At 41.4% G+C, this 15950-nt stretch overlaps 1 protein-coding gene across 1 annotated transcript in view; it reads left to right on the top strand.

The window, feature by feature from the left end:
- The window catches only part of LOC131427343 (diencephalon/mesencephalon homeobox protein 1), a 75408-nt gene extending 71117 nt beyond the window's left edge, over positions 1-4291 (top strand). The window contains exons 8-9 of the mRNA XM_058590441.1: positions 2975-3099; positions 3174-4291. Of these exons, the coding sequence (XP_058446424.1) occupies positions 2975-3099; positions 3174-3658 (610 nt within the window). The 3' untranslated portion in view covers positions 3659-4291. The remainder of the gene's footprint in view (positions 1-2974; positions 3100-3173) is intronic.
- Positions 4292-15950: the final 11659 nt, after the last annotated feature.

The following is a 15950-nucleotide window of genomic DNA, read 5'->3' as shown; positions in this document are numbered from 1 at the left end:
TGACGAAGAGGTGGTATCGGTTTCGGCTTGTTTTCAAGAAGTTTAGTCAATTTCCAAAACGGTTTAGAATAATTATCTAGCTTACTGATATGGTCTAAGAATTCCCTGTTTTTGATATCGTTCATTCTTTGCCTAATGATATTAGTTAGATTATTAGCTGAAGTTTTCTTTTCCCTGAGTCCTGTTCTCTGGTACTGCCTTCGATAAATATTGCTTAACCTAATTAATGTTTTAGTGGTAGAATCAATGGTGATAGATTTACGGAATATTGGTATTTCTCTTATGTTTAGTTCACGAGCTCTGGCGATGGCACGTTCAACTTCATCTAGTTGTCTGTCGATGTCCTCTGCTGATTCTGGATGGCGATCGTAGTTAATGTTGTTGTCCATACTGCTGCTGAATGCTGATCAGTCGACATGATGATAATCACGTCGAGTACGTTGCTGGGTTTCAACACCGGACCCAACTTCCACCACAACAGGATAGTGGACGGAACTGAGATCTTCAATGATAACAGGATGAGAGATGTTCTCAGCAAGATTGATGATAAACAGGTCAATGGTGGAGCAGGTCCCTGATCTGGCAACATACGTTGAACTATCCGGACTCAGGATATCGTAGTAGCTGTTTTGAAGGTCGTCGTTCAGCACTGCTCCATTCCGATCATTTCTGGAATTTTTCCAGACCTGATGTCTTGCATTGATATCACCGGCGATGATGAATTTATTTCGTCCTCTTGTCAGCTTCTGCAGATAATTTCTTAGTTGTGATTGAGTTCCTTGGTTCGGTGAGCACTGTCTAGAGCAGTATGCTGCGATGAATTTTATCCTTCCGATCGTCGTATCAAATTCAACTCCTAGCGACTCGATGAATTTCGTACCAAAGCTCGGAAGTACAGAAAACTTCACACCGCTTCTGACTGCAATCGCAACACCACCATCCAGGCGACTGATGACGTAGTTCGGTATTGAGAATGGCATCTTCGGTGACAAATGTGTTTCCGTGATAACACACACAACGACGTGCTGTGTTCTTACGAAGTCCGATAGTTCAACTTGCTTTGTACGCAATGAGCAGGCATCCTCCTCGTTTGCTAGCCCTCTTTTTTATCCGTCTTCCACCATCTTTTCGACTACTAATTAGATCTACATGCCGAACCTAACCCCGTTTCGTTCGCCAACTCTCATTCACCACTCCCTCCTTCTACCTCCCATTTTAAAGCATATTTCTTTTTTTCTTTAGTTTTAATGCAAAATCACCAACGTTTACCCGATGGGTTTAGTGTCGGAGTTAGTTAGCTAGGATTAGTTTTAATTGATAGTATTAAGTACATACATGTATCTGTTGGATTGTTGTAATCTGTTGATATAAACGATGAGGAGGTTTTATGCCTGCTGGAGTGAGAGATTATTATTTCAGCTCCAGTGGGCTTTTTCCTGCTCCAAATAAATAAATAAATAAATAAATAAATAAATCCCAATTCATCACTTTTAATGTTTCACACACCGTATTGGATAATAAACGAACCGAGCACTTGAATCTGCTCCATTTTCGTCTTGCAACCACGGAGGGCAGAGCTAATGTCGACGAAAATCTTCATCAACTCCACAGAAGTAGATAGCGGAGTACAGTTTACAGTTGGGCCATCATCAGTAGTTTTGAAACCAGGTGGTGGGAGGATTGGATCCGGTAGATTATTCAGCCTGGGAAAATTCACTGGGTCCAATGGCGATACAGGTGGTACAGGTGGAACCTTCTTCTTCGATGGTTGTCGCTGAGGTGTAGCTTGTTTCCTTATTTTCAGCAACTCAGCACGTTTCGGGCTAGCTCTTTCGGTTGCTTCGTGGAGCCCAGCACAGTTTCCACAGCGGGGGGTAGATTCTCCATCCATGGCGCAATCGTTGGTAGCATGATTCGATCCGCAACGGCTAATCATGTGGCAATTTCGAGCACCATAACGTGAGCTATAATTTCGCTAATATTTATAGATTCGTATGCTTCCAACAGCTTCGCTTTTGCATCGATTGACCAATCAAAGCGATGCTTTCTCTTTGATATATCGCTTTCTCCTTCAAGAGCGTCGTCTATGGCAGGGAAATCCGGTATGCCGGAGATTTTTAGCAGACAAAATAGGATACTGAGGATAGTTATCAATCAACATTACAATGATATATAATTGAAAATACATGGCTATGAACATTCAAATCAATACGTAGATATATTTACAATCAATTGGTGAAATAATTACTGATTGAAACTAAACTGACTGAGCTGGAAGTGTTCAAAACCTGACCACATTTCTACTTGTATTTACACTTGAATTTCTAATTTGCACCCCTATAAAGAAAACAAAGATGTGTTCCACATCAAAAACACGTCAGAAAACCCGTATTGCAGGGATTTTGAAGGTTTTGAATTTTGAAACGCCCCCAAAGATCATTTTCGAGCACCTACTCTTCTCATCCGTTCCGAAAATATCCGTATGAATGAGGTTTTCATTCATAACACAAAACTTTTTTTTACGAAGTTAATCCAAAACAAGAGCACCCGTTCAGTTCGTAAAAAGAAGTTTGGATGTATTTATAAGTTTGATAGTTATTAATTCTGATAGTTATTAATAGTAGTAATTCTTGCATATCAAGTCATTTGGCTCATCTAGCAAAAAACGTTAAAAAAACTAGAATAGCATTTTTATTGACGCGGTGGTCGAAATGAAGAATTCGTTGGCATTAGATAGTAATAATTTTTTTTTTGTATCAATTATAGAGGTTTTAACCTTAAGGTCATTCACCTCTTCGGGCCAGAAAAGCTTTCTGACCCTATGTGCGGGGTTGGGGATCGAACCCAGGTGGGCTGCGTGATAGGCATCGACTTACCCATCACGCTATACCCGTCCCCCTAGATAGTAATAATTATTTTATTCACTATTTTGATAAAATTTGTAATAATTCCCATCATGTCTACTTCCTTACAGTAACGGCGGATTCCGTCCGGTTCTGGACAATGGACAGCCTAGAACGACGCCACCATTGTTTCTGCCGCCACATTTGGCATCGCTCGGATCCCAGTTTGCACCACCGCTGTTTCCCAATCTAAAAGGTATGAGAGTATATAAACTCTGTATAAACCGATAAACATTCGATTATATTCGGCTCTGTCTTCAACCATTCCAGCTGCCTTTCCCAGTCTGTGTTCATGCTGCCCGGTGAAATCTCCCATCACATCCGGTTCGTCGACATCCACCTCATCGCCGAGCTGCACATCTTCGGTACATTCGCTAGCCACGACAGCGGCCAATAGTACTCTCGGAACAACCGACCCGCGGTCCTCCTCGGTGGCTGAGCTTAGACGGAAGGCACAGGAACATTCGGCCGCACTGCTGCATTCGCTACAAGCAGCCGCTGCAGCTGGTTTAGCTTTTCCCGGTTTTCATCTACCGCCGCTGTCTCTGCACACTGCCCTCAGCGGTGGTCGAAAGCCGAGTGATTTCATCAGTGACCTTTCGATGCACCATCATTTGAGCAATCATGCCGCAGGACTGACCGCACTCGAGGCACACAATCTGAACAACAATAGCCCCAATAGCACCAACCACAACACTTCCGGCATGGGACAGGGTTCACCGAGACACAACGGCGACAAATCTGGTAGTGATTAAAGAAACAGTGGATTTACCAGTCCAAAGCAATTGTGATGTTGAGCAATGTCGAAGAAATTTGTGTAAATACTTAACTATCGGAGAAAAAAATAATCTTTTCCCAGTTGTGCAGTTTCATTCGTACTATTATTACAAATAATTCTTAGTGAGAATAGTTTTAACACATTGCAATAAAACTTAGGATTAGTGCATTTGTTCACATTGCTTACCCACCATTATTACTTAATTGAGTTTGTTTTACTATAGCGCAAGGTAGATAGTTGATCGAACCATTCCTGGAAAGTATTGCAAAAGAAGAAATTCGAATATCATTCCATTATTCAATCCAGCAGATTAAGTTGATTAACTATGCAGCTACTGTAAATAATCCAAGTTATACGTAAGCACTTGCCAAACAAAATCAAAATTAGTAGATATATAATAAGTCAAGTAGAAAAATCCGCTAGTGAAACCCAAATTCCAACCAATGTACATCAACAATCGATTGTCGAAATGAAAATAGAAAACATGTACAGAGATATTGCTTCATCGAACACCGTTGACCGAAAATGTAAATTAAAATAATAGGTCGCAAATGCTATGTCATTGCAATTTAACAAACTAATAAACAAATATCCATCATAATACCTGAAATATGTGTGTTCTTCTAACTATTCAATCCTTCCCAGATAAAAAGATGAAGAGGCTTAACCACTTTAGTTTTTCATTCTATTTTACCATCTCCAAGTCGCTTACTTACACTGATGACTAAAAAGTGCGATTGTTCATCTGTACTGGTTTTACAATCTGAGCCAGCACCTAAAATTTACTTATCCTATCTTACAGCTGTTGTCCAAGGGTGTCCATTGCAGAGTTGCCAGGTCGTTTTTTCCAAAAATCTATATCGGGCGCAAAAATTTAACTTTCTTTGCGTTTCGCCTTCGGCTCGTCAGTGCTTAAAGCAGTTCAAGTAGAACTGCCATCTCCGCCAAGAGGTCCAACTTAAACCGCTGTATTAGAAAATGGTGACCGAGGTTCTTTTTCGTAAGGCCTCACAACCACAAGCCGAAAGAGAAAATTCACGAAGTTACCATAGTTGTACAAGATCCTGCCGCTGGATCACGCACATACTTATTTAGGACAGAAAAATCGAACGCAAGTGCACTTCGAGTACATGTTTGGCTGCATTTATTATTATACGCTATAGAACAAAATGAATCAGGCACGAATGTCTGGGAGAGAGGCCCAATGGGTCGGTGATCTCTGAGAAATCGATGTAAGTTTCGATTTGGGATTTTAGACCGCTTCTTCCGGAACCAGATACCGAATCCTCTATTGCTTTCTATATATAGTAAGTTTGTATGGCCATAACTAATATGACCTCCGCGGACCCACATCAAAGAACATGCAACCACCATCGAAAGTACCATCGACACCTGGACAGTTCCTCGAGATCCCATCTAACAGTCACGGAAGAACACCAGCTGGATGCCAGATTTCCCAGAATTTTATCCTAGTTTTAAATGAATCAGGGTCATTTCGCCGAAAGCCGTTTCGCCGAAAGCCATTTCGCCGAAAGGGTAATTTCGCCGAATGGGTCACTTCGCCGAATGCCATTTCGCCGAAAGCCATTTCGGCCAATCCTGCAAACGTCTTGAAATCGTAATTAGAATTGATTTAAATTAAAGACAAACGAAAGATGATAGCGTTAACGCCCTTTTTTATTGACCTACCATTGTAGTTCCCAAGAAAACTTGTTGACTATTAGCTACTAAGCATCAAAGCAATTGCATAGGTGTATCTATCAGGCAAATGTAGGTGGTATTTTCCGTTTGTTAAGTGAAAATGAAAAAATATCTAATGCGGCTACGCCACATCGTTTTGGTTCATGTGCTGTTCGACCTCGCTACCGCTCGTTCGGACCTAACTAAAGGAAAGAAACCTAGCTTTGAGTAGACCGGGCAAACGAGGCGGTTACAGGTTTGTATGCAAGAGGCCGCCGCTTCCGACGGCGGGTCGGCGGCCGACTCAGCTGGCGTCTTGGCTTCGGTTATGTGGCTGCGCCACATCAGTTATACAGAAGACATAACATGCATGAGATATGACCCTTTCGGCGAAATTACCCTTTCGGCGAAATGACCTATTCGGCGAAACGACTTTCGGCGATATGACCCGCTCCCGTTTTAAATAGCTATAAGAAATGCCCTTGGCATCGAAAAACTTATGTAGTGTGCCTTAATAAACATATCTTTAGAAAAACAAAAAAAAATAATGACCTTCAAATTTAGAATATGTTTTCCGTTCTCCACGAATCGAAGTATGAATCACGTATCCTGTGGATTTTTTTTATTATAGAGGTTTTAACCTTGAGGTCATTCGCCTCTTTGGTCCAGAAAAGTTTTCTGACCCTATGTGCGGGGTTGAGAATCGAACCTAGGTAGTCTGCGTGAAAGACCTCGACATACCCATCACGCTATACCAGTCCCTTTCTTGTGGATTTTTGTACTTTAAAAATGAACATTTAGGTCTTAGACATGTGCGACTGAAATGGCATGTCAGTAATTAGAGTGGAATGGCATGTCAGTAATTACAAATTTTATTTAAATACCTAATAAAGATAATACCAGCGTCTGTTGACGCTGTCCTCAGTAATATAATTTTTTATCTGGGGGCCCCTCCCGAAACGAAGTCCTGGATACGGGCCTGCAAGGAACGGATACTTTATAGATCTTTCTCCACTTACTCGCTAATCTTCGACCACCCTGCTCACTTCTGCCGGATCAGATACAAGAATCATTTTTACTGACATCCTATACCATTTTTCATTGAAAAAACACTGGTGGCGTAGATTGCTCTGGTTTGGCACTTTTGAGCAGAAATGCAATATTTTGACGGTGTTTCATTGACATTTCTGCTCGAAACTGCAAAACCAGAGCAATCTACGCCACCAGTGTTTTTTCAATGAAAAACGGCATAACTAGCTGTTGCAATTCGTGGTTCATGCGCCGTGCTCACGTTCCTTCTTCAGTCTGCACTCCGCCATAGATGGTTCATAGCATCTTTCTTTTTTCTTTTTTTTTTTTGAATCCAAAGTACACACAATTTGCTGCTAAAATACGCCTAAATGTATTACTCTACTAGTATCATTGTCGACGGTCACCAGTAAGCCTGAAAACATGAAATCATCAACCACTTTAACATCATCGCCGTCAATCAATATGTATCAATATCAATGCTGGAGGGAGCCATAGAGCTGTTTCACTACAGTGAGCCTCTCATGTATATTTTTTTGACTGGCTTTTTTTTAAGCCAGTCCAATTCGTTTTACTTTGCCTTTCAGTCCGATGTATGTTTCCATCATCATCTCAAAGTTACGTGTTACAATATCATCGTCATCAACGGAACCAACAAGTTGTACGTCATTCGGAAAATTTTCAAAATGGTAGATGGTAGCTTATATCAAACCATAGAAATCATCCTGTGCCTACGGAGTGTGGTCTCTACATTTTCTCAATCCCATACCTCGTACCTAATACGGTTGCTGCAGTGCTACTCTTGGCGGACCTTATATTCCTCCATTCATCTTCATAAGTTCTTGCTACTCTACCGTTGGTAGCACTCTAACTCCAGCTGATGCAAGTATTCCTCGGAAGTACTATCGCTACATAGCTGCTCGAGATGGAACCTCAGCGTTCGCGTGAACGACAATTGTTATTCACTGTCGATAGTAGTGATGGGCAAAACCGTTCATTTGCAAGAACCGTTCAACCACTGTAGCACTTCTCCGCTGTAGTGCCAGCTTGCCAAACAGGCCTAAACTTGACAGGTCCATTGTGAGGTTTAATGTAGTGATGGACAAAACCGTCTATTATGAAATAACCGTTTAGAACTAGAAAATTCAATCAAAAGAAGTAGTTTTTCGTTCGTTCATTCGTTCGTTCTTTGTATGTTTCTGCAAAGCATACACGAGAGCTTAGGTTTAGCTGACTCGAATGAGGTTTCGTGATGTCGCACTTTTATTAGCGAAATGCCGTTCTTCAACAAAGAACTATTGATCACTAATTTGAACCGTTCGCGAACAGATTGCCCATCTCTAGTCGATAGGTTTTAATGCATTCGAATGCATGTGATAGGTGCAGACATTGACGACGTTAGAAACGAATCGCCCAAACGTAGTTGATTTGGATTTCCGTAAAATGGTTAGGTTAGATCTTCAGGAAGCCATGTGGATATCTTCACGGTGAAAAAAAGGTATTGCGGACTACCATTTCTCGGGAGGCAGCAGAGTTTACGCACCGTTAACCGTTGTCGTTTGATGTCGCATGCAGGTTTAGCTTGATCGCAGCCCTAGGTCTATTTGAGCATTCGGGTCGTCATGTTGCGCGTTGCATGCTTCCATCCCTTCATCGGGTCTCGTTTCATGTAAGCAGTGCACGTTGATGATGCTGTAATTGATTAATTGACCCAGGATCTTCAATACGCACATCCTGTCACTGATTACCTGCTTACCAATCACTCGCTGGCGCATCTTGCTCAGCTCGATGCCCGCTTTCCCGCAGGTGCTGTCCCGTCCAAAAAAAAATTGCTGCAGTGCTACGACATCGACATTACGAGTTGGGAGTTCGTCAGGGAGCATTCGGTCCTATTCTAGTAAGCTAACCGATTTGCAGTTCCATGTACCGAGCTTCCAATCGTAGCCCTTTGTTCGTCACCTAGGTCGTTGCCGTTGTGGTCTTCTTGATTTATACGTAACAGGTATTTTCCAGGAGGCATGTTAAGCTTACACCAGCTTCCTGTCTCGCCAGAAGACATTATTTCGGCCTTTTTAGAATCCCACAAGGGAACAAGGACGATAATTACCGGCTCCTAACATGGAAACAGACGCTCGGATATGCTCTCTCTCTCTGAAAAGAGGTACCACCACATACCACGGTTCCCTGGGGTTGGTTACCCGATCTTTCCCGGTTGGTTACCTGGTTAGTCGTACTCTAGTCGCTGGGAGGTAAGGATAGGAGTTATTAAACAAGTCCACTTTGGGGTCTATATTATGCATAGTCCAGTCGTTTGGTTTTGAAGATGGGGGAAATGGTTTCACGGCTACACGACTTCAAAACATGAACAGCTCTTTAAACGTGGTATTCGTAAGTTGGTGGAAAGTACACAGAAAAAAATTATGAATTTTACAGGTGACAGAATTCTACAAACGATACAATTCATAACTACTTAATTTTTCAAATGACGCAATATTTCACTCGCACAGGACTTTACACTGATTACGTCTGAGAAGAATTTCCTGTCGATGAGAACGTTCTGTGTGTTGGTCAGATGATCTTCAGATGGCCTTGTAGATATCGTTGCGGAGTAAAAAGGAGCTTCGGACTACCGTTTCTTTGATAGCCAGCATAGTGTTAACCTTGTTGGCCAATGTCATTTGATGACGCATGAATGACGTTGTTTTTATTAGTCCGTAATATTTTTGCGATTTTAAATTGTTTCCGCGTCAGTTAGGCGATTAAGATTTTATTCAGCGAAAGATTTCTGCATACAGCAACAGTGTGAGGTGTTATTGTCAACTGTCGCTTGCGATTTGTGAAGTGTTTTTGGATTCAATTGTGTTCTACCTATCGCTATTCCTTCTGTTTACATCGTGTTGTGGCTTAGACAATAAGCAACCGTCCCGTTGTATACTGACCATTCAGTGCTTTGCGTGTAGCCTAATTGAAGGCATTTTCGTTAAGTATGGAGAGGAAATGTGGAAAATGTAGCCAAACGATTACCGGCATTGATTCAGTTGCATGCCGTGGCTACTGCGGATGCTTATTTCATTTGGCATGTTCGGGAGTTTCTCGCGCTCTTTTGGGATATTTTACATCGCATCAAAAGAATTTGTATTGGATGTGTGACAATTGTGCCGATTTGTTTGAGAACTCGCATCTTCGCTCCATAACAAAAGCGCCCGATGAAAAGTCACCGTTAGTATCACTCACGGAAGCTATAAGCAGTTTACAAAGCGAAATTAAATCGTTATCTAAACCTGCTCCTCTGCCTCCCAAACTTTTCAATGCGAACTGGCCAAATTTGGAGCGTCGTCGTCCTGCTAAAAGACCTCGTGGGCCTGATTATGAACAAGATGCTTTCGAGTGCCAATCAGGATCGAAACAAATAGGAGAAAACACCGTCAGCGTTCCTGTTTTCGAAAAACCGGCGGACAAATTTTGGCTATATTTGTCTCGTATCCGACCGGATGTCACTAATAACGAAATTTCTGCAATGGTACGATCTAATCTCGGCATGTCAAACGACCCAGTGGTGTTCAAACTGGTTGCGAAAGGTGCTGATGTTAGCAACTTGACATTCGTATCCTTCAAAGTCGGCCTGGACCCAGCTTTGCGCACCGTTGCTTTGGATCCTTCAACTTGGCCACAAGGAATTTACTTTCGCCAATTTGAAGATAAATCCTCTCAAAAATTTTGGATCCCATCTGCTGTCGATCCGTCACCAACGCCAGCATCATCGCAAGAAGGAGCCGCTCAGTAATTTCTGAAGGTGGCTCACTGGGACGCAACGTTGTTAGCATTGTGGAAGTCTCTGACCCGCCCGCCCCAGTCCTGCCACCGCAGCCTGCGTTCATCAGTCGTCCCGGTCCTGCGGGCGGTTGCGGTGTAGGGGGCTTCCAAACTTTGCTCCTTGGCAAGTATTTATTCACTTCCAGTCGTTCAAGCGCTGATTCGTATTCTGGTTCCAGTTTGATGCCGTCAATTCACCGGTCACTGGGACGCACCGCAGAAGGTATCATGGAAGCCTCTGAGCACCCCGCCACAGTCGTGCCAATGCAGCCAGCGCTCACCAGTCGTCCCGGTCCTGTGTGCGCGAGTGGCGAAGAGGTCTTCCAACCCGCCGCTGTCGGCAAGTATACAAACAACGTGGACAATTCATGCACTGACTGCTTCCCCGTTTCTAGCTCGAATTCTTTCACTCTGGCAAGGTCATCGCATATTCAATTGTATTACCAAAACGTCGGTGGTATGAATACATGTCTGGATGACTACCTGTTGTCAAGTTCGGATGAATGTTTCGATATCATCGCCTTGACAGAGACTTGGTTGAGTGAAAGTACTTTGTCTTTGCAAGCATTTGGTGCGAACTATGATGTGTTCCGTTGCGATCGTGATTCCCGCAACAGTTCGAAGAAAAGCGGTGGAGGCGTGCTTGCGGCTATTCACCGACGTTTAAAAGCGCAACTTATAACAAACGTTTCTGGTAGCAGTGTCGAGCAGGTATGGGTTCAAATTTGCCTGAACACATGTTCCTTATTTCTTTGTGTGGTTTATTTTCCACCGGATCGTACACGTGATTTGTCACTGATTGACTCGCACATTCAGACGCTAGAAAAAGTAGTTTCAGTTCACATGAAACCGGCAGATGATATTCTAATTGTTGGTGATTTCAACTTCCCCGGCCTGAAATGGTACCCTGCTTCCAACGGCTTTATGTTCGCTGACCCAATGAATTCTTCTTTTCACACCGGTATCGTCCATCTGCTTGACCGTTACAGTCTTAACCTATTGCGTCAAGTGAATCACGTCGAAAATGAGCACAACCGAATTCTCGATCTTTGCTTTTCAAGTAAATCCGATTTTGCACCCAGAATTTCCGAAGCAGCAATTCCTATAGTGAAATCCGTTAGATATCATCCTCCCCTGCACATTGTACTTGAATCAAATCAAACGTTGGATAACTGTAAAGTTTCTCAAACCGTCAGATACAATTTTAAAAGAGCCGACTACAACAGTATTGTTGCATTTCTTTCAAACGTGGACTGGACTGAAATTCTTGACAATGATGATATAAATTTTGCAGCGCAAACCTTTTCCAACGTTCTGATTTATGCAATTGACCAATATGTGCCAAAGCAAATCAGCCAGCTTTCCAAACAAGCACCGTGGCAATCCGCTGAGTTACGAAAATTAAAAAGTTTGAAAAGAACAGCTCTAAGGAAATATTCCAAGAAAGGTGGTTTTTTGCTTAGGCAAAACTATTTGGAAATAAATAAAGTTTATAAAAAAACAGCCAAACGATGTTATGCCAACTATTTGCGAAGTGTGCAGAGGAAATTAAAATCTAACCCTAAGTCGTTCTGGAAGCACGTTAATGAGCAAAGGAAAGAGCCAGATCTTCCTTCGTCTATGTACTACAACGATCAACCGACTTCTAGCCTGCAAGAAATCTGCGACATGTTTATGAAGAAATTCTCTGGGGTTTTTTCTAGAGATTTTTTATCAACGGATCAAATCTCCCAGGCAGCACGGAACGTTCCTGTTTTGAGTCAATCGTTGAATTTCATCAATGTTGATATTAGCTCTGTCCAAAAGGCTATCGTTAAAATGAAGTCTTCATATTCTCCTGGACCCGATGGCATCCCCGCTGTCGTCTTGAAGAAATGTTCCAGCGGTATTGCAACACCCTTATGTCAACTGTTTCAACAGTCACTCACGACTGGAGTATTTCCTGTTGTTTGGAAATCTTCTTATATGTTCCCAGTGCACAAAAAAGGAGACAGGAAGAATATCGACAACTATCGCGGCATTACCTTACTTAGTGCAATTCCTAAGCTGTTCGAACTGGTTGTTCTGGAACCCATTTTCAATCACTGCAAGCAGTATATCGTAGAAACTCAGCACGGATTCATGCCGAAACGCTCTACTGCTACTAATCTATTAAGCTTTACGACGTTTATAACAGATGCTATGTCAAACGGTTTTCAAACAGATGTTTTATATACGGACCTCTCCGCTGCTTTTGACAAAATAAATCACGCTATTACTATCGCCAAACTGGACCGACTTGGTTTCGGTTCCTGTATTCTTCAGTGGACTGAATCGTACCTCTGCAATCGACGGTTGGCGGTTAAGATCGGTGATAATCTATCTAATGATTTTTTTGCTTTTTCTGGCATTCCACAAGGCAGTCATCTCGGACCACTGATTTTCCTCCTGTACTTCAATGACGTGAACTTTTTACTGAGTGTCCCACGATTATCATTTGCCGACGACCTTAAGTTATTCAAAATTATTAAGACAACTGAGGATGCCATTTCTCTCCAGAGTCAACTAGAAATTTTTTCGGAGTGGTGCGAGATTAATCGAATGACATTAAATATCAGTAAATGCTCGATCATCACGTTCACACGGAAAAGAACACCTATACGTTTCGACTATTGTCTCCGAGGATCTACGATAGATAGAGTCACATGTGCCAAGGATCTTGGGGTTTTTCTTGACGAACAACTGAACTACAAGCAACATATCTCGTACATTGTTGCAAAAGCTTCACGTTGCCTGGGATTTGTAATGAGAACTGCTAAGCACTTCACAGATATCTACTGTTTGAAGTCTCTCTATTGCTCGCTTGTACGTTCAACGCTCGAATACTGTTCGGCGGTATGGAACCCGCTTTACCATAATGGGAATATCAGAATCGAATCAATACAGCGCAGATTTGTTCGTTTCGCTCTTCGCCAGTTACCATGGAATAATCCTCATCAGTTGCCGAGTTATGAAAGCCGCGGACTGCTTATCGGACTCGATACACTGAAGGTGCGACGTGATCTGTCCCGTGCATTGCTAATCGCCGATGTTTTGTTGAACAATGTCGATTGTTCAGCACTTCTTTGTCAAATAAACATAAATGTTCGCGCACGAGCTCTTCGCAACAACAACCTCCTCAGAATGCCTTTACGCCGCACTAATTATGGAATCAATGGCGCCATCATTGGATTGCAACGTTCTTTCAATGCTGTTTCGACGGGTTTCGATTTCCAGTCCCGCGCAGTCGAATTAAAACTAGTTTTTTAAATATACTTAGAAATAATCATTAGGACCATATTTTGTCTGTTGATTATGTATATTAGTAAATAAATAAATAAATAAATAAATGAAGATGGTCACCGAATGACGATTCACAATCTGCCATGGCCAGCACGTTTAACGATTTCACATTCGGGTAAAAAAGGAACGATTGGCTAGATTGAATTCGATGGAATCCTTCTTTTGTCACCTCTGATATACAAGAATGTAGTAGCAGAAAACCAAATCAAGCCAAATTTTTACGAAACTTCATGTGCTTGGAGAAATGGTACAATGCGATTCTTTTCGCGTCATATATAACATTACATCTCTCGACATACACACTTAAAAAACCTGTGATTTTACATCTTATTAGATGCACATAAATGGAGCGTCGCAGCTCACGCAAATTTACGTGGAAGAACATTTAATATTGTGTCTGAAACTCCATACATGAAATTCATTGAATTAAAAAAAAGAATACTGAGAACCGTCGCGACTTGAACCGAGAATCATTGAATCGCAAGTACGTCTGTTAATCGACCGAGCCACAGAAGCATACATCAGCTTGGCAGGTAAAAGGTGCATTTTAATTCATATAGTCGCACCTGCTAGAAGAACGCAAGTTACAGTCAAAACCAGTAAAATTCAAGCTCATCTAACATTAATTCATTACAAATGAGATTTTCCGTCATTTGACAAATTAGGTCTTTATGAATTACATCGTATGAGGGATTAAGTCACCTGTAAAATTCAATTTTTTTGGTGTGTAACCTTGCCGCGCGAATCCGTTCGATCTGTCAAGTTTCTCTCTGGCTTCACCCTAAGTAATCGGGGTCTTCAATTCTTATTTGAATATAAGAAAATTTGCTAGTAAAAGCTTACTTCAATTTGATTTAAGTAATATTTAATTATTTTTAGAATCAAACCCCTAAAAACAATGGAAGACTCTATTCTGTCGAAATGAATTACTATCTAATTATCTCAAGGGTCATCAATGTACCATCTGCGTCGTCATTGATAACCATCTAAACTGATCTACTCTTGCTATTGCATCAATCACGGCAAATTGTATTACGGAAATTGACACAAAAATCATCTCCACTGTATTATGTCGTTACAGCAGTGCTCAAAAAAAGCCACCACCGTAAAAAAAACTTCACATCAAGCGAAACATCATCGACGGCAATCATCTGAATCTGGTAACGACATTATGCGATTTGATTTTCCCTTCTGATGATGCGGAATCACTTGAACCGCCGCGTCCTTTTGCTGCAGTCCAGACCCGGCGCGCTGGGCCCTACGCGGAGTGTGATGACAGATTTGCTCACTTGGTGACAAAATGCGTCAGGAGGGTTAGACAGTAGATAGGTATACAAATTACATCAAGCAGCAGGTTTTACGGCGAACGAGATGATTTTGTCATTAGCATATTTTACATCCGCACACCCAAAAAATATGCACAATCATTCACCATAATTGAGAACCTACCTTCTGCTGTTCCATGTCATGCTGTACGTCGGTATCTCCCCATAGGATTCCATACCGAGATGGCAGTGTCGAAAATTGAAGAGGTGGTACTCCGAGGGTTTCCAATATCAATTACCTAATTTGCATATTTTAAAATTGAATCAAACTGGTTAGAGCCGATACAGATCTTGTGACGTTTTGCTTTTGAAGTTTGTAATATGATTTTCTTTTTTGACAGGAATTTTCTATCAATCCGTTCTCAAAAAGTGTTTGTTGAATTGTACAGGCTTGATAATTCACTTGGCAGGAAACATAACTAGTAGAAATAACATTTTCATTTATGATGGTAAACAACTGTTCAAGAGTGCTACTCTGTGTGATTATTTATGTTAGATGGTTGAGTAGTAGATAGCGCTTATGCTTTTTAGGTAAACTTCCAGTTATTAGTTGCCATACCCTTGCTAATGGACACGAAAACAGTATCTGATTTATCATTTTATTATTCAGAATTAGCTCACTTTGCAAACAAATTCTTTGTTTGTAGTTATATTGTGGCCGTTATTCGTTTGAACTGTCTGGAGCTTATGCTTAACAACGTTTTCAATTATGCCAATTTCTGAGTAAGCAAGACATTGAATGTTATGACCTATAATCGTCATGAACTCAATGATCCTTTTATCTGTACCCAATGAAGGACAGACTTGAGAATAACTGTTGAACTAAGATAGTGAAAGAGAAAAAATATGAGAAAAATAAAACGGGTGGGTGATGTCAGAGACATAATTGAATGACGCGAATACTAAAAAACTGACATGCTTCTACCACACTTCCGAATATATCTATAGTAATTAAAAGGAAATTAAATAAAATAATAACATATTCCAGTTCAGTTTTCTTCAAATAAAAACCGACTCTACTCCAATTACTTATTTTTGACAACCTGCGAATACCGGTTGAAATTCAGTAGTAACACAGAAAACAGATATACAGGCTCATAT

Source organism: Malaya genurostris, chromosome 2 (assembly GCF_030247185.1).
Source record: "Malaya genurostris strain Urasoe2022 chromosome 2, Malgen_1.1, whole genome shotgun sequence".
Taxonomy (NCBI): domain Eukaryota; kingdom Metazoa; phylum Arthropoda; class Insecta; order Diptera; family Culicidae; genus Malaya; species Malaya genurostris.
Note: the sequence above shows the minus strand (reverse complement) of the source record. Positions and strands in the feature narration are given on the sequence as shown.